The sequence below is a fragment of the Aphelocoma coerulescens genome, chromosome 19 (genome assembly GCF_041296385.1).
Source record: "Aphelocoma coerulescens isolate FSJ_1873_10779 chromosome 19, UR_Acoe_1.0, whole genome shotgun sequence".
Taxonomy (NCBI): domain Eukaryota; kingdom Metazoa; phylum Chordata; class Aves; order Passeriformes; family Corvidae; genus Aphelocoma; species Aphelocoma coerulescens.
This window is the reverse complement of record NC_091032.1, coordinates 5242118-5267334: the sequence shown is the minus strand read 5'-3', so window position 1 is coordinate 5267334 and position 25217 is coordinate 5242118. Positions and strand designations below refer to the sequence as shown.

General features: G+C 54.3%; 2 protein-coding genes across 6 annotated transcripts in view; both read left to right on the top strand.

The window, feature by feature from the left end:
- Positions 1-16330, top strand: part of AP2B1 (adaptor related protein complex 2 subunit beta 1) — a 77769-nt gene extending 61439 nt beyond the window's left edge. For all 5 annotated transcript variants that reach the window (XM_069033049.1, XM_069033052.1, XM_069033048.1 and 2 more), the window contains 4 exons: positions 3973-4057; positions 4779-4865; positions 12904-13058; positions 14078-16330. In XM_069033049.1, the coding sequence (XP_068889150.1) occupies positions 3973-4057; positions 4779-4865; positions 12904-13058; positions 14078-14152 (402 nt within the window). In that variant the 3' untranslated portion in view covers positions 14153-16330. The remainder of the gene's footprint in view (positions 1-3972; positions 4058-4778; positions 4866-12903; positions 13059-14077) is intronic.
- Positions 16331-21648: 5318 nt separating this feature from the next.
- RASL10B (RAS like family 10 member B) lies at positions 21649-25087 on the top strand. The gene is made up of 3 exons (XM_069033587.1): positions 21649-21864; positions 24322-24446; positions 24817-25087. Exons 1-3 carry the CDS (start codon positions 21649-21651, stop codon positions 25085-25087), a joined length of 612 nt encoding a protein of 203 aa, XP_068889688.1.
- Positions 25088-25217: the final 130 nt, after the last annotated feature.

Genomic DNA, 25217 nt, shown 5'->3' with positions numbered 1-25217 from the left:
AGTGCAGCAAGGCACACGAGAGCACAACCCTCCCAGTAACTCTCTGTTCCCTGACCATTGACGTAACCCAGCCTCGCTGTGCGTGCACAGCTCCGGCCCCGGCTCTGGGCTCATCCCTGTGGGGTGAGAGTACACAGCTGGCAGAGGCTGCAAGCATCCCTGGGATCCTGAGAACCCTACCTGTCACAGAAAATGAAGTGGAGGAGCAGCATTCCCTGGGGGCAGAGCAGCAGCCTGGCACAGAATAAGCCATGACCTTGTGAGGTAAAAAAGACTCTGCAGAGGAGAGCTGTTCTTGCCTTAACAGTTTGGCTGTTACCAGGCTCTAAAGCAAAACCCAACTTAAGTAAATCCTTAATTTAGTGTAGGTGCTAATGGGATTCCAAGTGGGTATGTTGTGTGCTTGCTGCTGATGGAAAGCATCTGTGTTGCTTTCAGACTTGACTTTGAAAGTCAATTTTGTTGCTCAAGTCGGGGATTTAAAGCATCAGAAACCTACACTATTGAGGAAAATAACTGAATGTTGTTCTTATGAGGTACCTCTTCCCCAAAATACCATGTTTGGGCTATTAGAGGGCTGGACTGCAAGAGAGCTCAGCAGAAGGGTGCTCATGCTGCAAGGTGAGCAAATACATTCCAGGGGTTATTTATAGAGGTGTTGCTTCCTCTAGTCAGATCACGAACAAGACATGAGTGATTTGAAACCTCGAGCCAATTTTTAGTGGGCTCACACCTTTTCAACAGTCAAGCATCACACAAAAATCTGACACCTTTTGACTTCTGTCCCTCAGAGCTTTGTAGGCTGCTTGACTAAATCCACAAGGTACTAACATTTTTTTCTCTCTTTCTAAAAGATCACAGATGGAAAGCCATTTTTATTAAAAATGCTTCTGGTTTAACTCTGAAATATCTGAAGCTAAAGGTCTAGCTAAAGATTTAATAGTTCATCCCCAGGTCAGCAGGTTAAAGCTGCAGAGCCATGAGCAAAGTTAGTCTGGACTGGAGGATTTGTTGAATGCAAGCAGAGGTTCCTTTCAGGCATGTCAAACCTGGAGAGACTTCTCAGCTCCTGCTATCACAGCAAATGTCATTGCCCATCTCAGGACAATGTTCCCACCTGAGGAGCACTGGATTTTTTGTGGCAAGTCGCTGTTATTACCTGCTCAGCTCCTTGCAGATGCTGCTGGGCTTCTGCTCTCTGCCCATGGCTGCTTTTGTAGCCTGTCAGGTGGCACTGGAGTCTCCTGACATGGAGTGTGACCTTGGGAAGCTGTTACCAACTCAGGGAACCTCTTCTTGGTGTGCATTTCCCCCCCCCAGGTGTCTGCAGGTGGCTTTTCATGGACCACATCTTGTGGAGCACACTGGCTGTTTGGGGGAAGTGTGTGGTGGTGAATGATGGAAGCTTATTTTGAGGAGCTCCCCAGTCATGTCCTAATGATAGAGGTTAAGGAGAGCTTTTGCCATCCTGTGTGCAGAAGTTATTTGTGACAGCTGATTCCTGCATGATTACAGCTGCTTGCAAGGTGACACGTGATGTCATTCCTGAAGCCAGTGATGCAGTTTGGGAGGAAGGCTGGCATGTGGCTTCGTTTTTCTTTACTGGGAAGAAATTGCACTTCAGAGCATCTTAATTGGGTAGCTCTCCAGAGATAGCCAAAGCAGCTTACTCAGTGTGTTTCTGCAGAGTTGAGAAGCAGGTCAGCAGATACCTTTTTATAGCATCCTCATAACTGCAGGGACAGGGCTCGCATATTAATTTGGAGTGTGCCTCTAGAACTGGAGGGAAGGAGCTGCCTTCCAGCCCCTCTTGTAAGAAACTGCTGTTGTATGGCAACAACAATTAGCTTTTGTAGCTAAGTAATCTCTGTTGTTCTAAGGCAAGGCAATTAATCATTAAATCAGACTTGGAGAAGATCTGGGGTTATGCAGTGTAGTCCCCGCTATGCTTTGTTGTTTTGCTACAGTTCCTCTTACTGAGAGCATTGTCAAGGCTGATTTTAAATAGTCCAAGCACTGGAGCTTCTCTCTTCCTCAGAGGAATTTAATGCTGCTTAATAATTCTCACTATCGGTTTTCCCAGACATTTAGCCTAAATTTTCCCTCTTCTGGCTCATCTCCATGACTTATATCCAAGCAGAGCATTTGGAATGGCTACACTGCTGTCCCTCCCCCAGCTCTCCCCTCCCAGACTCAGAGGTGCATTTTTGGCTCCTCACCCAATGTGTTTTATCATGTTTTGCAGAGGTGAATCACTGAAGTCCACCCACCAATCTGCTTTTACCCCTCTGGTGCTTCTGGTTCAAACACTGAGCACTCCAACTCGTGAGCATGATGCCAGCCACTGGAGCATGCAACAACCCCCTGTTACAGAGAACCAACCCCAATTTTTTCCTCACTTGCACCATCATTTATGTGGTTTTAGTGGGCTGTAGACTAATCCCTTCTTAAGCTGGTTTGCACTGTGGGAATTAAATTTAAGCTGCTACCTTTAGTGATGGCCAAAATGTAGGAACACCACAGAGTGTCACATCTACCTTTCTGCAGTTCTTTGCACTTCTGGGACCTCCCAGTTGCCAGAAGTTTGTTTGGGAGCTTGATCTCCTTCCACTTGTCTCTGGCTTGCATGCATGTCTAATCATTCCCCTTCCTTGTCTATCCACAGCTGGTTTTTACCAACATTTGTGGGTGTCTTTCTAAACTCGCCCCTGTGGGACAATAGATTTTCCCAGTAGGACACCAGTATATGTAATTATTAATGTCAGTGAAGTTTGTCTTGGCATAAATCTTTGTAGCAGCAAATTTATTCCTTTGGCTCAGCGTTTAGCATGGTCTGGTTTGTGTTTCAGCTGGGTGACAAATTGGAGAACACCCTCTGGGCTTTTTCAAAGGAAGTAGGAGCTCAAATGGCTCCTGAAATTCCCCACACAACAACCTCAGTTCTGGGTCTTTCTTTCAAGGCTTAAGATTCCTTCGTTGTAGGCAATGGCAGGTGTCTGCTGAGCTGTGCTCCCATGGCACTCTCACTGTGTGGGCTGACGTGGGGAGAGCATGAGAGGCATGAAAATAAAGCCCAGAGCTGCCTTTTCCTGTGCTGTGTTGTGACAGGGCACCTCTCAGACCTCCAGTTTGTTCCTGCTTGTCCCAGCAGCTCTCAGCCTGGGGAAAACTGTTAGCAGAGATTAGTGGGGAACATGGCAAGTGTGTGTGATAAAGGCAGAGCAGATAAAGGCAAACTCCCTGGATGGTGGAGTTTAATGACGCTGAGAATTAAGTCTTTTGTCAAGTGATCTTTTGTTACCTGATTGCTCTGTAGCAAGGCTTTCTTCTTCCAGGAATCAACACCCCGCACATATTCCCTATTTAGATTTCACTGAGGGAAAGGCAGGAGCTTTGGGAGGTGCTGCAAGGAAGATGCAGGCAGTGGGAGTCACTTGAGGCTTTCTAGAAAGTGTCTGGACCGAGACAGGATTAATCAAGGAGGTGAAAAATAAGGAAATGAAGGTGAAAATAAAGAATACGCAGGGGTTTGGAGCTGGGGCATTACAAGAGTGAGTGGCAAAGAGGGGTGATGAAGAAGCTGATGTGCAATGTGACAGACGTGATAGCAGCTGTGTGCAACCAAGAGGTTGGGATGTACCTGTAAGAAATGAGGAGAGGGAGAGGCTGGAGAAGAGCAGGAAAGAGCCAGGATGCTGCTGTGAGCCCCTGGGTGGAACTGGCTCTGAAGCAGTGCAGTGAAAGGCTCACAGGAGAAGATTGAGCAGCTTTTAGTAAAAATGGAGCAGGGGACTGGTCCTTGTCTGAAACTGCCCAGCAGCTCGGTACCATCTCTCCAGGGAGTCTCCCATTCAGAGCTGGCCTCTGCTCAGAGAGAGCACTCCAGGGTGATGAGACTGTGGGAAGTCTTGTGATCCCTTTGGATTTCCAGCTGAGAGAGACTCTTTAACCTCCCCGTTTCTTCTGTAACAGGTGGCTGTGAAAAACAACATTGATGTCTTTTACTTCAGCTGCCTAATCCCTCTCAACGTGCTTTTCGTAGAGGATGGCAAAATGGGTGAGTGCTTGGAGGTGTGTGGTCAGCCTCCTTCAGCCAGGCTGTGCTCCCTGTGCCCCTCTGGGTGCAGTCTCCTGGCTGAGTTTCACCTGTGCCTTGACCTTCAAGCCATTACATCTCAGCCAGTCTGGTCTGGTGGCCTGTCCCTGTTGTCCTCCAGCTCCAGTAGCTGCCAGGACTCAAGTCCCTTCCTCTGATTCTCTCTGACAAAAAAATCTGTTTTCTTCAAAGCTGATCTTTTTTTATATTTGTTTGGGTTGGGGTTGTTGTAGTTCTGGGGTTTTTTGAGGGGTTGATTCACTTGAATGGGTCTAGGATTTGCCCCCATACCATTTTCACTGGAATTTTTGTATTCCTAGTCACCTTTATTAAATTTTTGTTTGAATTGGCTGGAAGTTGCTTGAAAAGCAGCTTTCACTAGCATAATCCTAAATGTGTGGATCTCCTTCCTTCTCATCAAATCCTGCATGTTCTTGGCTTGTAAACAGCTCATATGGCAAAGACTGTCTCTCTTTTGGGGGAGGCCAAAATCATCAAAGCTTTGCTGCTTTTACAAAGAGACTGAGGTTGTTGTAGGAGTAAATCCTGGATCTATCCCCAGCAGGGCAAAAAGTTACCAAAAGCTCTTTTGTGTGTCTACCTTGAAACATTCTGTGGTGTGTTAATTAATGCTGTGAGGATCCCACAGTGCTGATGGGGTTGGTTTGTTTTTTGTTTCTAGAGCGCCAGGTCTTCCTTGCAACGTGGAAGGATATTCCAAATGAAAATGAGCTTCAGTTCCAGATTAAAGAATGTCACCTGAATGCTGGTGAGTAGCTTCATTCTGCCATGCTGAGAGCACTTTTGATGCATGACCATTAAGCATCACCTTATTAATATCACCTTAGTAAAATAAACTAGTGGCTAATAAAGAGATAAATGTTGCACTTTTGAATAGAGCAGCCTGGGATCCTAGGGCTTGTTTCAGTCAAAAACTTTAGCTAACTCCCCATAAAAGCACATCTGAAATCCCAAGTCTTTGATTTGACCGATCCATTTCTTCCTTTCACTCTGGACCTTGTATTCCTGCTTTCCCTTTTATACTTTGCTTCCCTGCAAAGCTGCTCTTTAAATAGAGCTGAATACGGTGTTGGGGCTGTTCAGCAGCCCTGTCCTGCTGCTGTGAGTTTTGAACAAAGTGTTCCAGCCCTACTGCATCACACTGGGCCACTCACTTCACCTTTTGGCAGCTTCTTTCCTCTTTCTGTCGTGGAAGATTAACCCTCCAGACACTGCAAGGTGTTGGGAGGACAGGCCATATGGGAGGGGTCTGTTGTTAGCTGAGATATTGATGCATTTCAATGGTGTTTGGTCCTGTTCAGTTTGTTTGGCCATGGAGTTGCCTCTGTCAGCATCTTGTACGTGTGACCTTACTACTGCTGAAGGATAAGGGAGTGTAAAAGAATGGAATGGGACCAGCGTGGCAGCTCTGCTCCTGTTCAAGAGGTTCTGGACAGGAGCCAGGTGATTCTACCAAAAGCTGCTCTGTTTCACAGATGAAAGAAGTCTCCCTATTGATTACCAACCCTGTAACCTTTTTATTCTCTCATGCCTGCTATTACACAATGAACACCCTCATGCTTCAATAGCAGACAGAAACCACGGGTCTCTTTGTACTCATAATTATGACTGTTTTGGAATATAAAGGATAGAGCACACAAGAGGAGGGGAGAAAATAGCAGCTGTTGGACCTTATGACTTGATTTCACTGTGGGGTTTCAAAGGAGAACAACCTCTTTGCCTCCCCCAGTCCTCCCTCTGCTCCTGACCAACCTTGGCATCACCTCTCCCCCTGCACTGCAGAGCTGCTGCTGCTGGTGCCTTCTGCCCTGCCTCTTTGTCTCCAACCAGAAGCACTGGAAGCTGCTCAGTTTGATGTTGAGGTGCTGGCTAGCAGGAGATGGGGTTGGGAAAGAGAGAGGAGGATGGTTGGGAAGATTGGCAGTCCTGCAGCCTGGCCTGTCCCCCTCCTCCCTCTGGAAGAAAATGTTATGAAACTTGGAGTGACAGAATGCTCCCCATTCCAAGAGGGGTTTGCCAGCTCAGGGCCAGACTGCTCTCCCAGGCCTGGGATGCTCAGAGGAGAACGAGTTACCAGCTCTCAGGGAGAGCAGGGAACACCAGGCAGTTCCTCTGCAGTGGGATCTGCAGCCTTTTCCAGGGAAGAGCGTGGCTGCAGAGCCTCTCCAGAGCACGATCCATCCCTCAGGATGCTCAGGGCAGTGCAGGATCTGCCAGGACCTGCCAGTTCTTTGGCTTGTGCATTGCAGAAAGTGGGTCACGCCTCATAAGCAGATTCCAAACACTTCCATCCACCAAGGCTTCTGTTTCTGTGTTTCCACTGCTGACACCTCCTCCCTCTTGCAACTCTTCCTTGACCACCTGGGCTTGGGCACGGAGCTGGCCAAGAGCTTGCAGGAGGGAAAACCAAGAAAATCTTGTGTGCTTGCCTTAGTCCCTTGGTTTTTTATCTACCAGTGCAAGCCTGACTCAGCCTGCTCACCTTGATTTCCTACAGGCAGTAACCTCCTCTAGCTCAGACCATCCTAAGGGCATCAAGCCTTGCCTGCAGAAGGAACAGCCAAATCCAAAACCCATGGAGTGCTGGGATTCCAGCATCCTCAGGGGTGGTGACTTCTCACAGCCTGGCAAGTGAGACACAGCAGGGCAGAGGCAGAGTAGGCTGGATGAAATCTGGCAGGAGCTGAATCCATCTTATTTCTAGTTTACACCAGAGCAAGGGTGTGTGCCTGGCCATGTGCCTCAGCAGGGTGATAATTTTTCAAGATTCACAATCTTGATTGTTTAAATCCAGTGAAAATAGGCTTAAGACACCTCCTTTCTTCTAAGAAGAGCAAGTCTGGATATAAAATCCTTAGAAACTTGATCCTTGTGGAGGAAGGGCTGGTTCCTGTTCCAAAGACTCTCCTGTAGGAGATGTGTAACCACAATAAAGCTCTCAATTTGGGCTGTCAGTGGTTGTGGTGTTCACTGCAGCTTTGCAATGCCCTCGTGGCTGAGCTGTACAAAACCCTGCAGATTCCAGCAGCTCCTCACCAAACCTGAGGAGACTCTGGGTTTGTGCAACCTTCCAGCACAGGGAACAGCTCCAGAGCACCCTGGCTCCACAGAGTGAGTCGTTATCCCCAGTCCTTATCCCTGCTGGGATCTGCTGGGATCAGTCATTCATTCCTAGGTTGAGCCCACCTACCCGGTGGTGAGTGCTCAGGGACACCATTCATGCCTCAGCCTCACTGATCCCAGCCCAGTGACGCGAGTGGAGCTGGAGCTAAAAATACCTCTGCTCCCAGTGCTGTGCCCTAACACAGCTCCAGCAGCCACTTGGAGCTGTGTGGAGCAGCTGTGCTGGGGGAGGCTGGTCAGGAATGTGATCCCTGACTTTCCTTCCCCCAGCTTTTCCTTCTCCCAGCTGCAAACAGCCTTTGCTTTCCCGAGTTCTCACATCTGTGCTGTGTTTCAGTGGGGCTGAAGTTTAGTGCAGACCTCCTGGAGGCCCTACAGAGCAGCCAAGCAGGGCATGCAGCTCTTCCTCAGTGGAGAAACTGAAATTGGAATTTCTTTTTCTCTAAACACCCAGCACATAGTCCCTATTTAGCTTTTAAAGGCAGGAGACTTGGGAGATGCTGCAAGGAAGATGCAGGCAGGGGGGACCCACTTGAGGCTTTCTAGAAGTGTCTGGGCTGAGACAGGATTAATCAAGGAGGTGAAAAATAAGGAAATGAAGGTGAAAATGAAGAGTACACAGGGATTTGGAGCTGAGGCATTACAAGAGTGAATGGCAAAGAGGGGTGATGAAGAAGCTGATGTTTAATTTGACGTGACAGTAGCTGTGTGCAACCAAGAGGTTGGGATGTGCCTGGGAGGTGTAAGAAATGAGGAGAGGGAGAGGCTGGAGAAGACCAGGAAAGAGCCAGGATGCTGCTGTGAGCCCCTGGGTGGAACTGGCTCTGAAGTGAGTTAGCCTTGGAACAGGGGTTTGTTGGGGGCTGGGATTTTATCTGTCTAAAAGCAGCTTGTGAGTTTCTTGTATGGCCAGAGCTGTCTGTCACCGTGCAACAGTCACCTTACAGCACCTCCTGTGCAAACTGCAGACTTCTCCCCAGGTTCTTGCTTTTCTTCCTTCAAACAAAAAGGAGATAAACACAGGCAGGCAGCTGAGAAGCTTCTGTGGGAGTCTGTGCTCGCAGGCCTTTGTAGGTAAAAGATCCATCCTGTGCCCACAAGGCAAGCTAAATAGGATTGATTTGAGCTTTGGTGGCTCGCAACAGGGATGGCAAAAAAAGCTCCTGTCCCTGGAAGCTCACCCCAAAACAGTGCACAGAACAACCAGAGAGTCTTGGCTGCTGCAGGTAGCCCAGAGCATGGCAAGTGAAGCCAGGGATAAGGTGCCGTGCTGTGGGATGAGGAGCAGGTACCCTTAAGTGGTCTGATCTGTGTCTGTACCATCTTTGCTTCCAAAAGAAGCAAATCCTGGACCTTCGAAGGTATTCCCACTGTTCCCAGTGAGTCAGGGGGAGATGAGTGCTTCATTCTGGGTTTGGGGGGCTCAGGTTGCCAGCGGTCAGAGATGGACCTGGCCTCAGGCTGTTCCTGGGGGCTGCAGCTCTGTGGATGTGGAGGAACAAGTTTCTCTGGAGCTGTGTCATGGGGCCAAGGTGTGCTTAGGATGCCCTGCACATCTTGAATTCATTAGAGCTGTTTCATGCTTCAGCCTCTTAGGAAGAGGTTGGGATAGTTCCCTGGAGAAAACCTCATTCAGAAATAATGAAAACACAAGGTCATGGTTATAGCCCAGCATTCTCATGTCTCATGAATCCAGTGCTAAATTAATTTATTTGGGGGATTTTAAATGAAAACACAAGAATCTAGTGCATGAAAATAGATTCCTTAACTGTTATAGCTCAAATATTCTGGGTGCTGCTGGTGCAACTGAGGTTTCCCCCGTAACTGAGCGTGCACTAAAGCTCAGTTTGCCTTGTTTACACTGGGGTTTTTTTCAACATGCTAAGTTTGACTAAATTCTAAAGGATCACTACATTAGGGTATGCAAATCAGATGAGCTAAATGTTTTTCTTTTTCCTAAACACTGCTTACCCAAACCCACAGAGTGAAAGAGGATGCGCTGACTTGCACATGGAGATTGCCTCCCGTTTAATGGCACTCAGTCAGTTGCTATGCTGTTCAGCACAGGAATTTTGGGTTTATTTGCTTATTAGTGGCCCACAATTTGGTGTGAAACAGCAGCTTTTGTGATTAGAGTTGAACATGGCTTTATTGGTATGCAGTGGTCACTTTGTTTTTCTCCCCCAAGTAATTTGCTAATGCCAGAACAAAGAGAAATTGGATTTTTTTAATGAAACAAGCTGGGGGACAATCATACACAAGCTTGCCTGGTATGTTGGCTTTTTCTGTATGTGCAAATCTTGTACCTGATAGTCGAATAAATTAGAGAACTGGTGCATATTCCATGTCTTGGAAATGAAGGTACTGTCACAACATTGCCCCAGGTGCCTCCCCACTGGATCAGAATCTGCCTTTGGGATTTGAATGCACTTCTTGGCTGGATGCTCAGAACCATTCAGGTGCTGCTAGAAATGGCACAGGGATGTTCTCAGCTACCACAACATAAAATATAGGCATTAAATTTTACTTTCTGATTGCCACTAAGTTCAGAAAAGGTGCATTGAGTTGTGCCTGTCCTTCATGCAAAGCCCAGGTGCTGATCTTGGCTCTCTGAGTTCAGATGTGACATTCTTAAGCTGGTGAGCAGAAGATTTAACTACATCCTTTGCTTTACCTAGGAGAAAAATGCTGTTAAAAAGTACTGGGTCACTTCAGTGCAGAGGAGGAGACCTTCTTCCCTGTGTGCCCGTGTTTCCATGTGCACTGTTTAGTTGTGGGACTGAAGTAAAGAATTCTGTTTAGAGAGGAAAATACAAAGAAAAGAAACCAAACGAACCAGCCCTGAAAGCTGGGCTGATGTCAGAGGCTTCCCTGGCCTCACTGATGGCCAAACCTCCCTGTGCCCTTCCCTTGTGCTTCAGGAGGGTTGTGAGAGTAAACCCTGAGACTGAAGAAAGTCGCTGTGCAAGGCCAGGTGTGGCTTGTGCTGCTTTGCTGAAGGACATGAGTGCTCTGGTTTGCAGAGTCCCCAGAGTCACTGAGCCCTGCTCCTGCCTCCCTGGGTTCTGGGTGCCCAGGCTCAGCTCCCTGCTCCCAGCAAGATCTGCCTGGGTTTGTTTTGTTTTATTTTATTTATTTATTTATTTATTTATTTTTAAAGGCTGTGCTGTCACATGGCATTAGCGGTCCTGCCTTCAGCCAGCCACAGCCTGCCACTGTTGCTTAGCAACTCTGATGATCTCCAAAATCCAAATTGCTGATACTCCAGAGCACAGGAGGGATGGGAGCTGCTACCTGGGGGGAGAGGGGGTCAGCTCTCACCAGGCCCCAAATCTGTGCTGGGAGAGAGGGCAGAGCAAGCCAAACGTCAGCTCCAGCCTGCTCACCATTGCTCTGGGTGTCTGGATGACCCAGAGCATCTTTTGGTGGGCCTTTTTGTGCTCTTCAGAGGGTAACTGAGGTCAGGGAAGCAGAAAACAGGCCTTCCTAGGGGTTGCCCTGCCTCACTTTCCCTCCCTGTATCCCCCTCCAAGCACGTTCCTGCTCAGAAATCTGCCCCTCAGCAGAGGCTGGGGATGTTTCCATTGCAAGAGGAGCCATTGCACAAAGATTTTGGTGTAAGAGCAGCTGCTCTCAGCTGCTCACCTGCTGAGCTCCCCAAACACAGCTCCCCTGCTCTGCCATCTCACCCTGTAATGGGGTAGCAGCCTCACAGCTGCCAAAATTGCAGCTTCTCGTTCCAATCCTGCATCCCTGCTCCTCAGGGAATGCCTTTACTCTGACAGCATCTCCCAGCAGAGGGGAGATTGCTGTGGCAGGTGTCAGGATTGCTGGAGAAAGTCCTTGCCAGTAGTTCCACCTTCAGGATACACATCCAGAGGACTGAGATTTAACCACAGCCTGTCAAAATTGGGCAAACAAAATCCCATTTAATACCAGACAAGGATGTGCTCTCTGAGCCAGTGCCTGTGTTGGACACTGTGCCTTCCCAAAGGCCTGGAGGCTGCTGTTGCTGGCTGGGGGGAGCATGAGGATCTGGGAATTGGGGTTTCCTTCCTGGTGGGTGATGTCCTTGCAGCATGGATTAATCCCAGCCATGCTCCCTGTGAGCAGGGGACCTCTCTGCACTGCCCCTTTCCTAAGTCTGGCTGAGTTTGTTGTGGAGAGGAGGAGTATGGGTGGGAGGAGGAGACAGGGAATGAGGGGTTTTAAGCAAAAGATCTCATTAGTTACATATATCTGCCAGTTTCCATAGTAACTGGGGAAGAGAGGAAACCTAAATCTGAGTGTGTCTGGGTAGCTGGATGCCTGAACCATCCTCGACCTGCAGGGAGCTGCTCTGAAGCCTGGGGAGCAAAGGAGTGCAGCAAAGGGTCCGGGCTGCCCTGGGGAGAGGCAGTGGATCCAAGTGTCTGCATCAGGGGCTGGATTTGTAGGGCCCTTTGTTTCCTCCTCCCACCATTCCCTGGTGCATGAACAGGCTCTGCTGTCCTCTCTCTAATCCCTCTGTGCACCAGCACACACTGGTGTCCATTCTCAAATCCAGCACTGGTGGATCTCTGTGTCTGTAGGTGCAGGGATGGATCAGAGCTGCAGGGTCACTTCCTGCTGCCTCCCTGCTGCTGTCCTGCTCCCTGTGCTCCTTGACATGGATCCCACATTTCCGGTCTCTGGGCTTTCTGTGCAAGTTGGTTTAAGGCTGTTTCTCTCCCTCATTTTTTGTCAGTAGTGCTCTGAAAGACCCAGCACAGATCAAGTGTTCCACTGCCCCAGTAGGAAGTTAAATTTCTCCTGTTGGGCACCAGCAATGGGAATTTGCCAGTGATGCTTATCAGGTGTGGAATCTTCCACCCAAAGTGTGACTGTGCCCCTTTACAGGCATCCACAGCCTGATACTTGCTTTGCTTTGTACTGAGACACCCCTTGGCATCCAAGGGCTGCTGGTTTGGGTCCTGGTGTTCTGTGTGTTTTCCTCTGCTCTGGTCTCCTCGAGAAGTCCCTTGGAAATAATGTGTTTGACAACGACACCGACACAGGTGTGCAGGTGAAATCACACCTCAGCTGCGAGGGCTGAGGTCAGGCTGTGTGTTAAAGCTGTACCACAGCCCTGTGATGTCTAGAGACAGAGTCTGAGGGGGGTTACCCTTTAAAGTACTTGCTTTTTAAAAAAGGGAAAGGATTTTTGCTACCTTGTAGGACACTGATTTGGCCAGAAGTGTCTGTGTGTGAGGGAAGTAGGAGGGAGCTCTCATTGTTGAGACAGGACCTCAGAACGTGAGCAAGCCTCAGGCTGTGATCTTTGCTCTTTTCCACCTTCACCTTTTGACTTTTTTGGGCTGCCTACAGCTGCTTGGGGGTTGTAGATAAAGCAAAGTCCTCTTCCCCTCTGCAAATCTCACCTTGATCAAGTCCTGAGTGACCCAGAGCAGTGAGAGCCCTGTAAAATGGGCAAATTCTCACCAAGAGACCACAGCCTGAAAGGAATGAGATGGGTCCATGGAGAGAACTGGAATTTTTTTCTCCTTGTGTGCTCCTCTCCCCAGGGAAGGAGCCAGCTTTTCCCTGTGCTCTTGCATCCTGGGAATGCTCCTCTGGGCTCTCCTGTCTCTGCAGATGATGGATCTGAACTAACAGATGTGTTTTTTCTCCCTTCCCCTCTGAAGACACTGTCTCCAGCAAACTGCAGAACAACAATGTCTACACCATTGCCAAGAGGAACGTGGAGGGGCAGGACATGCTCTACCAGTCCCTGAAGCTCACCAACGGCATCTGGATCCTGGCTGAGCTGCGCATCCAGCCCGGGAACCCCAACTACACGGTGAGGTGCCAGGGAGCAGAGGGCATGGCACATCCTGGGCTCCTGCTGCCTCACCCCACACACCAAGCTGTTCCTCCCTGCTCTTCCTCCCTCCCTGCTCCCTCTCCTTTGAGGGAGGTGCTGTTAATTTGGCTGGGGGTGGTTAGCAATGCCTAACACAGGAGGAGTGAGGAACAACAGAATTCCCCTGCTCTGTCACCAGTGAGCTGGGACAATGCCCGCCAGCAACAAGCAGCGACTTGCCAAGGTTACCCAGAGATAAAGCCAAGAGATATTAGCAAGGAAGCATTGCCAGGCTGCCCTTCCCCCTCTTATAGACAAAAAGAAATTTATGCCCCGCCGTGTTCCCGGCTGGCTGTGGCCCTGTGCTGGCACCAGCCCGTGGCTGGTGGGAAGGTGCTCTCTGTCCTGCCTCATGCACCCCTGTGACTCTTCTCTGTGACTTCACTGCCCTTCTGAGGGACCTGTGTGTCTCTGGTATTAGAGGATTTATCTCCTGTTGGAAGCTGTGCCAGGAGTTCCAAGAGAAGTCTGTGGTCTGGGGAGCGGCGGGGTGAATGTGAGCGTTGGAAGGTGATTTAAAGTGTTTGCACAAGGTTTGATGCTGCAAGCCTGGTCTCAGCCTGATCTTTGCTTTAGAGAGGAGTGACAGCCAAGTCTGTGTCCATCAGGACTGGGCAGCAGATCCTTAGAAGCCCTGGGGTTTAGTGCTGTGATGTACAGCTTGAGGACAAGCACAGGTCCCTTGTCTCAGTTTGGGACCATGTCCCCTTTCTTCCTGCCTGTGGGGCCACCTACATTTGCTGAGGAATTTGGGAACCCCACAGTGGGAGTTTGCTTTTGTTTTCCTCCTCCTGCTTGCAGCAAGCTCTGAAAGGGCAGTTTGGGGTTGGTGATGAAGAAAGCAGGAAAAATATTTTGTGTGATTGTCCAACCCATTCCCAGCTGCCTTTGTGGACATGGCAGGAAGCTCCTGCCTCCCTTTGCCCCGACAGTAACCTCTCCTCTCCTCTCCACAGCTCTCCCTGAAATGCCGAGCTCCAGAAGTGTCCCAGTACATCTACCAGGCCTACGATGCCATCTTGAAAAACTAACAGGAGATTGAGCCTGTGCCTCACCCTGCAGAAGGAGGGGGGAAAAAAGGGGTCCCCAGATCCTCCTTCACCGCCAGCGCGGGGGGAAAAGCACTCGTAACTGGAAGCAGCTGTATTCATGTGTAGGATTTCAGTCAAAGGCACTGATTAAACAAGGTAGCAATTAGTATCCACGTGCTAACGATGATAGGGAACAAACCCCTTTGGTATTTTTAGCGTCCATGGAGTTTGTAACCACTGCTTCAAACTACTCCCATGTCCCCCTCGCCCCTCACTCCTCTGTTCTCGTGGGCTTCTCTCCATTTTGTGCCAATGTTGAGTGTTTTCTAAATGGCTTTAGGTGTAGTTTCGATTTTGTAAAATAACTGCTCATTGGAAAAACACAAAAACACCGAGCAAAAACCACCCGTCCGCTCATTAAAACAAGGCAAAAGTGTCGAAAACCTAACACTGCACTTTATTTTATATTTTTATACTTTCTTTTTTTTTTGAGTTTTTCTATTGTAATTGGCTTAAAGGGAAGGTGATTCCAAGGAAGTCTTGGGAGCCCTGTTGGGCTCTTAACAGGGTGAGCACGGCCTCGGGGAATTAGGAACAGAGCCATCACTTGGGTCTGAGGAGGGGGATGGAGCCCTAAAGAGGGGTTTTTATTACTCTTGTGCTGGCAGACTTGCACTGCTTCGATGGTGTTCTCACTCCAGCCATCTCCCTGGCTCATGAGCTGCTGATTTGAGGAGTGAGGCTGCTTTTGTGTGGGGAGGAGCTGCAGGCCTGGGTAACAGGGCAGCAGTGGATGAAATGAAGGAAACGAGCCCTGTTCTTAGAGCGAAAGGCTTGTGCCAGAGCTCCAGGTGTGGTCTCTTCATCCTCACCCATCTGCAGCTGCTCTTCCTTCCCTTCTTTCCGTGCCTGCTGTGGCCAAGCTGCCTTCTCAGCCATCCCTGAGCTGTGCCCCCCTCTTGCAGCGCTGGCCCTGGCAGTTCCCAGGCTCATGGTGGCACATCCAAATGTGGCAATGCCACTTTCCTGCAGGTGTCAGCGAGGCCCCTACAGAGAGGGGCTGCTGCTGGCAGTGCCCCAGGATGCCAGGGGAGCAGAGTGGCTCTCCCTGTTCCCATGCTGTCCCCCAAAACCCAGGCTGGGGCGTGGTGGGAGATAGTTTGGGCTTGGCAGCGTTTGCTCCCTGCCTGCCTGGGGCATTCAGCTTCCAGCTGGGCTGAGTGGAGCAGGTCATGGAAGCGTTTCTCCCTGCAGCTCCACCCTTTGTGCCCAGAGTCACAGTGATGACCCAGAGCCAGCCAGGTTCCTGCTCTGAGTCCCTGTCCCAAGCAGCCCCATGCCCTGGCCCCTCTTTTCCGACCTGTCCCTTAGGGCCAGGATTGTTTCCCTTCCAGTCCATTGCTGTGGACTCGTCCTACTGCAACCACTCAGAGCTGCAGCAACAGCAGTGAAAGCAAAGCCTCTTGCATGTCCCTGCTCCATCCGTAGCTTGTCCTGCTTCATCCAAGCCCCGATCCAGAACATTTCTCCCTCTCCAGCATGCTTGGACATCTCCTCCCCAGCTAACAAAGCTCCTGCCTGTAGCAACCCCCATGTTGTCCTTTTCGATGCCGCTTTCCAAGTCAATAAATGTTTCACGGTGGGAGATCGTTCATCAGGGCTTTGGCACTGACTGCAGCCAAGAAACCAGTGCTGGGAAAAGGTCACAGTGTCCTGGGAGAAACTCCAGCAGGGCCCAGGAGCTGCACAACCCTGAGGAAGGTGGTGTCCCTCTGTAGGAACCCCTGTGCTCTGGCTGGGGGGAAAAAAGTGGGGCAGAGCTGGAGCAACCCAGCCCTTGAGCCCTGCCAGAGGTGATTTGCTCCAAGCCCTGCGGGTGTAGTGTAAAAATCATTAACAGAGCAATTAAGGAAGCACCAGTGGTGGCACTGAGCGCGATGCTGTGGATGCTGTGTCGGGGCAGGGAGGAGAGCGTAGCTTCGACGTGGGGAGGGGTTGCTGAGCACCCTCTTCTCTTGCCAAATTCCTTCCCAGCTTTCCGGGTGGGTGTCTCACCCCGGGGCAGAGCCGGGGCTCGTCGGTGCCGTTCCCTCCGCCCCTGCTCGTTCGAGTGTTGGCCGTTCGTGTTGCTCTTCAGGCTTTCTATGCCCTCCGTGTCAATAAACTCATTTCCACGAGGCTCTGGCTGCGTGTGGCTCTGTGGGAATGGGGAGAGGAGAGGAGCCATTCCCCTGATGCTGGCTCTGGCCATGGGAGCAGCAGGGCTGAAGGCTGGATTTGGTGGGAACAAGGCTGTTTGTTCACCAGGCTTCTTTTTCCACCAGTCACTTCTACAGCACAGACCCCCCCCTCCCCCCAAATTTGGGGTTTGCAGGGGGAGGAAGCAGCAAATTTCCCTTGTCCTCCAACAGCCACTTCTCCTCATCTCAAAGGGCAGCAGGGACACTCGGATGAGGAGCAGAAGATGGATGTTCCCATTTAGCCCTTTTGGGGCCCCAGGTGGGCTGGGTATAGCATGACCTGTTCTCCCTGAGGTGAAATGATAAAATCCTGGGAGTCACTGATGTGTTTGGATCTCTCTGCCCTGGTGCTGTTGTTTTCCAGAGGGCTTTGCCATCACTGGTCCAATCCCAAGCAAGGTGGGTTGGGCTGCAAAACCTCTGTAGCAGGGCAGAGGCAAGCTCAGGCAGCCCCAAAGTGGCCAGAAATGCAACAGAACAAGCAGCAGGTTAGGGGAGTGTTGCTCTGGAGCAGGGTAACTTTTTCCCTTACCCTGCCCAATCTTGGTTTAGCAGCACTTGGATTTTTGGGAACTTCCACCCTCTGTGGAAGGCAGGTACCAGATCACCCCGTGTTGCCTTGCACTGGGATGGTTTTGTGTTAGAAGGAGGTGCACGTGTCAAGTGACAGTGACAGGCTGGTTTGGGGTCACTGATCTGGCTGTCATGTCCCTTCATGCACCCCTGGTGTGCCTGGGATGGGAAGCGAGCATCATTCCCTGCTGGGGGTGAGCCTGGAGCTGCATTTGGCCCAACGGGAACAGAGATGCTCAGGGCTCTGCCCTGTCAGCTGCTGTCTCTTCATGTCCTGTGGCAAAGGGAAGGGTTTCTTCCTCCCTCCCTGTTCTGCCAGAGGCTCCTCGAGAAGAAACTGGTCTTTGCTGCTGCTGCTGCTGCTGTGGGTTTGCAGCCACACTCGTGCCCTGTCACCAACCCCGGGCCGTGCTGTGCCCCACAGGGCTCAGGGGACACAGATGCTGCTCCCTGAGCTGGGAATTGCCAGGGGGATTGGTTCCCACAGCCTTCCCTGTTCCTGAGGCCCACACTGTGGCACAGGGACCTCCTGAGTTGGTCCTTGCTGCTCTAGCTGGAGCTGGGGCAAATCCTGCTGGGCTGGGTGGGTTCCCTAAAATCCCTGCTGCTCCCACTGGCCTCACACCCATCCTGCTCCGTGCCAGCAACAGCAGGTCCCTGAGCCCATGATGGGGTGTGGGCAGAGGCAGGGATTCAGGTGAGGATTTTGGATCTGGCTGAGGCAGGAGCTAACCACAGCCCCCCCGAGCCACCAGCTCTGCCTGTCTCCTGCTGCCACCTGCACACCAGGACAGGGGAGCTCTTGGATGGATGATTTTAGGTTTGCCTTGGACCCCTGTCACTGAGACTGGGATAAACCTCCCAGCCAGCAAGGAATGTGCCGAAATCCAGCCCCACTCCCCTCCCCCCGGCTCCTCGTATATTAAATTTCACACATAAAACTGCAACTGAAGAGCATCTCGGAGGGAACTGCTAAAAATAGCCCCGAGGCTGGAGCCTGAATTGTGCAGGAGAGTTCATGTGCAGCCCGATCCCTGCGCTCTCCCCGAAACATTCCAGGGCTCGGGACTGCTTTGTGGCCATGTGAGGAATGGAAGCAGCATCTAGAGCTGGTAATAACCCCAGGGACGCATAAATATTCCCCTGCTGCGACCATCGGGCAGCTCTGCAGGGAAATAACCCCCAGATCTCTGCCAGCACGGCTGTAACGTGGGGCACGGCGAAGGGGCTGTGACCCCCTTTGCCTGGTGCTGATGCCAGGGTGGCACAAAGGCTGTCCCACATTTGTCCCCCCCAGCCGTGGGGCTGTGTCTGGCGTCCTTTGTCCACCAGGAAGGATGTGGCATTGTGTTTCCACTCGCACCCCCTCCTCACCCTGGAGAAGAGCCCCCTGAGATGATGTTTTTTCCCAGCCAAAGGTGCTGACGAGGCTGGGGGGAGCCCGGCCGAGCTGTCGCCGGTGCTCGGGCTCAGCCAAGCCCGTGTGGTCGCAGCCAGACCTGTGGAGACACCTCGGTGCTCGCTGGTGTCACAGTGACCCGGAGTGGGGCTCGGGGTGCAGGGAGTCCATCAGCAGCGCGTCCCGGGGCCCGGACCATGTTCCCGGAGGTGCAGCCAGCATCTTCCCTCTGTCCAGCACGCAGGTAAATGCTCCGTGCGGGGTGACCCAAAAATGCAGACATTGCAACAGAAATGTCCCTCCTTTGGTGGCGCCTGCAACCAGCCCGGGCTCGGGCACAGAGAAGCCCCCAGCCCTGCCCGCGGGCCGGGGGCTGGCACAGGGGAGGTGAAGTGATGTGCCCAAGAGCACAGCGAGCAGCGGTGTCGGAGGAGGGAAAGACTCCCCGGGAGGGGTCCTGCCCACCTCCCCCGAAGGAGTTTGGCCTGGGGGGGATCGTCCGGGGAGGGAACGAGAGCACCGATGCCGCTGGGCGCCGGGGAGGGAAGGGGCGACGGCGCTGCACCCAGCACACTGCAGGGGGGACATGGGAGGGTCTTTTCCCATCGGCGCCTCCCCAGAGCCCCGGGAGAAGCCGGCGTCTCTGCTGGATTCCTGCGGCTCGCTCTGGGCATTCCCTGCCTCCTTTTCCCGGTGCTGCCTCCTTCCCTCCCGGGCACTGCCCGCATCCCTCCCCGGGCATCCTCTGCATCCCTGCCTGGGCAGAGCCTCTTTCCCTCCCCGGCCGCTGCCTGCATCCCTGCCTGTGCTCTGCCTGCCTCCCTCCCTCCATCCCTCCCCAGGCTCTGCCCGCCTCCCGCCTGGGCATCCCCGCCATCCCACCGGGCGCTGCCTCCATCCCTGCCCGGACACCGCCGGCCCCCCCGCCGTGCCCCGGCCGGGCTCCCCGCTCCCCGCCGCCGCCCCCCGGTGTCGCCGCGCCGGGCGGGGGCCGGGCCGGGCCGGGGCTCTGCAGCGGGGCCGCCCGCCCCGCGCCGGGCTCGCCGCATGGCTCCGCCGCCCGCCGGGGCGCCGCCGGCCCGGGCCGCCGCTGCCAGGTACGGGGGGTCCGCCGGGAAGGGCAGGACGGGGAGGGGGCAAAGTTACGGCTGGGCAGGGCCGGGGGTGGCCGGGATGAGGGGACAAGGGGGTCCCCAGTGAAAGTTGAGCGCCGGTGCTCCCCGCTCCCCTTCGCCCGCCGGCACGGCGGGTGCGGGTGTCGTCTCCCCCCGGCATCCCCCGATCATCTCCAGCCCCAGCAACCCCGCGGGCAGGGGGTGTTGCGCTGCCCACGGCGGCCGGAGCATCCCCAGGAGGGTCGGGATGCGGGGTGCGGGGTGTGCGGGGGGCGGGATGCGGGGGGTGCGGGATGCGGGGTGCGGGATGTGGGGTGCGGGATGCCGCCGCCGCTGCCGCCCCACGGGGCTCAGGGGTCGCTCCTTCCAGTGCCCCCGGCGTGGCGGGGTGGCCAAGGTCGCAGCGGGGGCCGGAGCTCCTTTTGCTGGGAGCCCCCTGCGTGCCCCCGCCCGGCCCTGCAGCCCGCGGAGCCCGGCCTGGTGCTGAGCGCCCGGGGATCGCGGCTGGTCCCTGCTCCACCACCCCACCGTGGGGTGCCCTGAAGGGTCCCCCCGCTGTGCCTCAGTTTCCCCCAGTAGCTGCCTGTAGGGCCGGGGACCATCAGGTCGGCCTCTGATGTTTTTGGGGGTGCACAGTCCCCGTGTGCCAGCACAGAGGGGGATGAGGTTCTGGCGGAGGCACAGCGGGGTTCAGCCTGTGCCCCGGTTCCAGGGATCGCTGCGGGCGCTGGCTTTCCAGTTGTGTCGCTCCATGACCCTCCGGCCCCGCAGAGGAGCTGGGGATGCTGCTGTGAGGTGGAAGGGTTTGTGGGGACGGGGCTGTCCCTGCAGCAGAGTGGCCCCCGGGACCTGCAGTGACAGTGCTGTCTGCTGGCGGAGAAAGGCCCTGGCAGGGTCGGGCCTGGGGGCTCCCGCACCCCCCGTTTCCCTGCATTTGGCACAGAAATATTCCCACTGCCGGGGCTGGGGACAGCCAGCACCCCGGGGAACAGTGCCAGCAGCACAGGGGGACACGGTCCCCACTCCTGGTGTGAGGGGGGTGAGGGTGGTGCGAGCCACGGCCCAGCTGAAGCGATCCCGGGAAGCTTGGCCACTCCAGCACCCAGCAGTGGGAACGCCTGTGCCCAGGCTCCCCCTGGGGTAAATAATCTCCATCAGACAGGCGGAACAGGGTGTTTGAACGCGACACTTTCAGCTGCTGCCCTGCACTTTTGGGGATGGTTTTCAGGGAAAACGGACCAGAGCATCACAAATTGGTCAAAGGATCCACACTTTAGGATAAAGCACAAGCTGCTTCCTAGAGATGAGAGCGAGTGAAAGTGGGACCCATCCCCTTGGCTTTGCTGTCCCCATCACAGCTCCTGCTCGGGAGCGCAGTACCAGCGGGTGTTTGGTCTCCTCAGACTCAGCTCCCACACCCCTGTGTGTGGGTTATCCCCCCGTGTCCCCCCACACGTGTGGCCCTGCGCCGGTGTCCCTGCGGCCTCAGCACACGTGGCGGCGGCTCTGGGCTCACCCTGTCAGCTGGATTGCAAATGAGTCCCCATCAAGTTAATTGCCCAGCCTCTCAAAGCCTGAAACGAAACATTCAAGCTGTCGCTCGCAGGCGCTGAGCGATCTCCCCCCGCCCGGCAAAAGGCAATTCCGGCTGTCCAAGCGGAGGGAAGATGGATTCCCCGGCTTGGGGCAGCACCGGGAGGGAGCAGCTGGTGACAGTGCCCGTGGGTCGAGTGCCCAGCACAGCCCCGGGCTGAGCAAACCCTGAGCCGCAGAGAGCCTTTCCTCGCTCTGGTGCTGAAAGGGCTGAATGTGCCTGTGAGAACCTTCCTGGAATGAAGTTCACTCAAATCCTGGCTCTCCTTGGCTGCTGAGGTGGGAGACTCCAAGGGGGACCCTGAGGTCCTGCAATGCCAAGGCATTGCCTCCCTGGGGACGTTGTCAGCTCCTGCTCCTCAGGGAAAGCTCCTGCTTGAAAAAAATGTCCCCTGAAGCAGCACCGGTGTAACTCCAGGGTGTCTCTCAGACCTGACCTGCTTCTCCTTGGCCTTGCAGTGACGGAGAGTCCCGGAGGGGAAATGCATCCTGAATGGGGCTGAGGCCCCCTGCTCGGGAATATGCAGCCTCGGCACCGCAGAGGCAGCACCAGGGCAGCGGCCGGCGCACGGCGGGATGGTGGCAACCTTCAAGATCGCCGTGCTGGGAGCCCAGGGCGTGGGCAAGAGTGCCATAGTCCGGCAGTTCCTGTACAACGAGTTCAGCGAGGTCTGTGTGCCCACCACGGCCCGCCGTGTCTACCTGCCCGCCGTCGTCATGAACGGCCACGTGCACGACCTGCAGATCATGGACTTTCCCCCCATCACCGCCTTCCCTGTCAACACCCTGCAGGTAGGGGGGCACCCGAGGGGGCCTCCACCTCTGAGGGTCTCCGGTGACCTCTGTGGGGTTTTGGCTGTTAAACTCTGCGGGGTTCCAGTTCTGCCTCTTCCGGGGATGATTCTCCCTCCACGTCAGGGTTTGGTTGCTAAGTGAGGGATTGTGTCCTCGTGGATGCTGCTGAGCAGGTCCAGGGTGAAGTGTGTTTTAAAGTTTGGTGACAACAAACACAAGAGAGGTGGCATCCCAGTCCAAGGAGCGTGGCTCTGGCATTGCCCACAGCCACATCCAGCTGGGATCTTGGAGCACTGGGATCCAGTTCCGTGGCTGTCAGGGCCAAAAGCAGAGCATTGGGGTGAAAAACAGGGGTTCATGGAGAGTTCCTGATGCACCCACTGCCCAAGCCAGGCAGAGCTTGTCCCCTCCTGGGGGTGGCCATCACCCCCTCCAGCATTGCCTGGGCTTGCTCTTGGAATGCTGAACCCACCAGTTCCTCCTCTACCCCCTCAGGTGCTTCCAAAGCAGCCCCAAAAGGCAGTGTGGGGTTGGAGAGTGTTGCCATCAGTGCCCACCATTTCTGGATGGAATTAATGGGGGAAAAGGGGATTTTAAGCTCATGCCATAGCCCCAGTCCCAGGGGCACAGCTGTGTCACCACTGTGGGGAAAGGAGCTGGAGGTCCCCAGCTATGGCTGTAGCCACTCTGGAGGGCAGTGCTACCAGTGGGGACAACTCAGTTAATTACAGTGTCCCCATACCTGACAGGGACAGGGTCACAGGGGCCATGTAGTGCTCCAAGAGCCCCTGTGCCATTGGGCAGGGGGTGAAATGAGCACTCCAGAGGCGAGGAGAAGGTTTAAAAATTAATAGGTGAGTGCAGGGAACGAAAGGTCGGCGTGAGAAACAGCCCGAAATAGCAAAGGGTAATTTATTGACACGGCAGCTGGTGCTCACACACTCCATTAACTCCCTGCCTTGCTGCACTCCAGAGGAAGAGGCCGGTGGGAACAGATGGAGGTTTCCAGGGAAGAGGGGGTGAGCAGAGGGATGGCTCCGAGGGGAAAGGAGAGGGCTGTGGTGAGGAATACAGCTCTGTCTGCCGGGAAACATCGCTGGGCTCAGCTCCGTGCCAGGAGAAGCATCCCTGCAGTGCTATCCTGGGAGAGGAGCAGGAGCCAGTGGCTCTCTGACATCCTGCTCCCGCAGTGCAACACTTCTCCAGCTCCAGCATCCCGGGAAACCTGCACTGCGTGAGGAAAACCATCCTGACATCACAGCACCGGGGCAAGCTGCGCCCAGCATGGGGAAATGGCTGCAGTTTGTCCATGTCCCAGGTGTATCAGGACTCAGAGTAACCTGGAGGCTGCTGCTCCATCCTCCTGCATCTCTGAGCCTCAGGATCTCCCAGCATCTCCTCCCCTCGGTGGGCAGAGAGGGGCTGGGTCACTGCTCCCTCCCAGCTCCTTGCCGTGCTGCCCCTCTGTGACGGAGATAAACCCACACCCCAAAACTCCCCTTTCCCCAGGTCCCTTTGGTCCCAGGTCCTCTTATTTTGGCTCATTTCGATGATCAACTCAGGAAGGGCTGATTCACAGTTCTGAAGGGGTTTGCTGGGGGAGAAGTGATGCCTTTCCTCCTTGGAGAACCTTTCTCCTTTGCAGAGGCCCTCAGGAGGGTTTTGCAGTGCTGCCTGCAGGGGCTAAGCCATTCCCAGTCCCACTGCTGGGATGGGAAAGTGCCTGGAAGTGAGGCAGATTTTCACTCTTACAGCAGGGGGGAAAAAAATCCCATTGTTCCCAGAAACCCAAAAATTTCCTGACAGCATATATTTCTTACAGCTCCAGATTTTGGCTATGGAGAGGCCACTTCTGCCTGCTTCTGCCCTGGATCCCCATCTTGCTCTCACAGACTCAGTTCCTGAGCAGCCTCTGCTCCTCTCTTGTCCCCATGTCTCCTCCAAACAGACCTGCTGTCACCTTCTCCCTCTGACCCACAGAGCTGCTGGTCCATCACCCTCAAACCTCAGATGGAGCTCAGCATCCTCCTCACCTGCCCTGCCCCAGAAACTAGAGTGCATCACTAATTAACACAGCTAATTAGCAGCTCTGGAGGATGAAGCTTTTACAGCCAGGGCAGGGGGCTGCGTTCAGCCCCACTCCCAGCTGTAACCCTCACTCAGGAGTGGAACAAATCCTGTTTCCTCTCCCCTGGATTACCAAGGGGATAAGGGATCTCTGGAGATGGGGGAATGGCTGAAGAGCTGTGGGGGCAGACACGGATGGGCCAGGGCAGAGCAGAGGTGGGTGCTGGGTGTCGGGGCTGCAGAATGTGCAGCCCCCTGCTTCCTGCTGGCACAGCAGCCTCCTTGGGGTGCCCATCCCCAGAACAGGGCAGGGCAGGGCAGGTCAGGGCATCCCCCAGGCACGGCAGCAGGGCTGAGCCAGGATTGATCCCTCTCTGCACCTTGCAGGAGTGGGCGGACGTGTGTTGCAGGGGGCTCCGGAGCGTCCATGCCTACATCCTGGTCTATGACATCTGTTGCTTTGACAGCTTCGAGTACATCAAAACCATCCGCCAGCAGATCCTGGAAACAAGGTAGGGATGGCTTTGGGATGGTGCATCCCGCCCTGCAGCTCCTGGAAGGGTGGTACAGCCCCATGGCTCCTGGCAAGGGGGTACAGCATCAACGGGGCACATCTTGGCACCAGAGATGAGATATTAGACTGGCACAAAGCCCCTTTGCAGGGCTGGCAGCCCAAAAACCAAGAGAAGAGCAGGTGTGCCCTGTGGGTGAGCCCTGAGTGAGCAGCTGGAGATGGCATGAGGGGTGGCTGGCCATGGAGAGGGACAAGGGGACAAGGCGTGCTCCACTTGGCAAGCCACAGCCACGAGCCCGTTTCGGATGGGTTGAGCTCTGCGGGCTGGTGCATTGTCACGCCGTGCCCTGTCCCCTTCCATCCTCCAGGGTCATCGGCACCTCGGAGACGCCCATCATCATCGTGGGCAACAAGCGGGACCTGCAGCGGGGCCGGGTGATCCCGCGCTGGAACGTCTCCAACCTGGTGAAGAAGACGTGGAAGTGCGGCTACATCGAGTGCTCGGCCAAGTACAACTGGCACATCCTGCTGCTCTTCAGCGAGCTTCTCAAGAGCGTGGGCTGCGCCCGCTGCAAGCACGTCCACACCACCATCCGCTTCCAGGGCGCCCTGCGCAGGAACCGCTGCACCATCATGTGAGCCCCCCCTGCCCCGAGGGACCCGCCCACCCCCGGTGACCGCCAGCGGCTCCGCTCTCCGGGCGGTGGGAGCTGTGCTGGAGGCACCTTGGGGGATGCTTCCCTTGCGGTGACATTTGGGGACGGGGCAC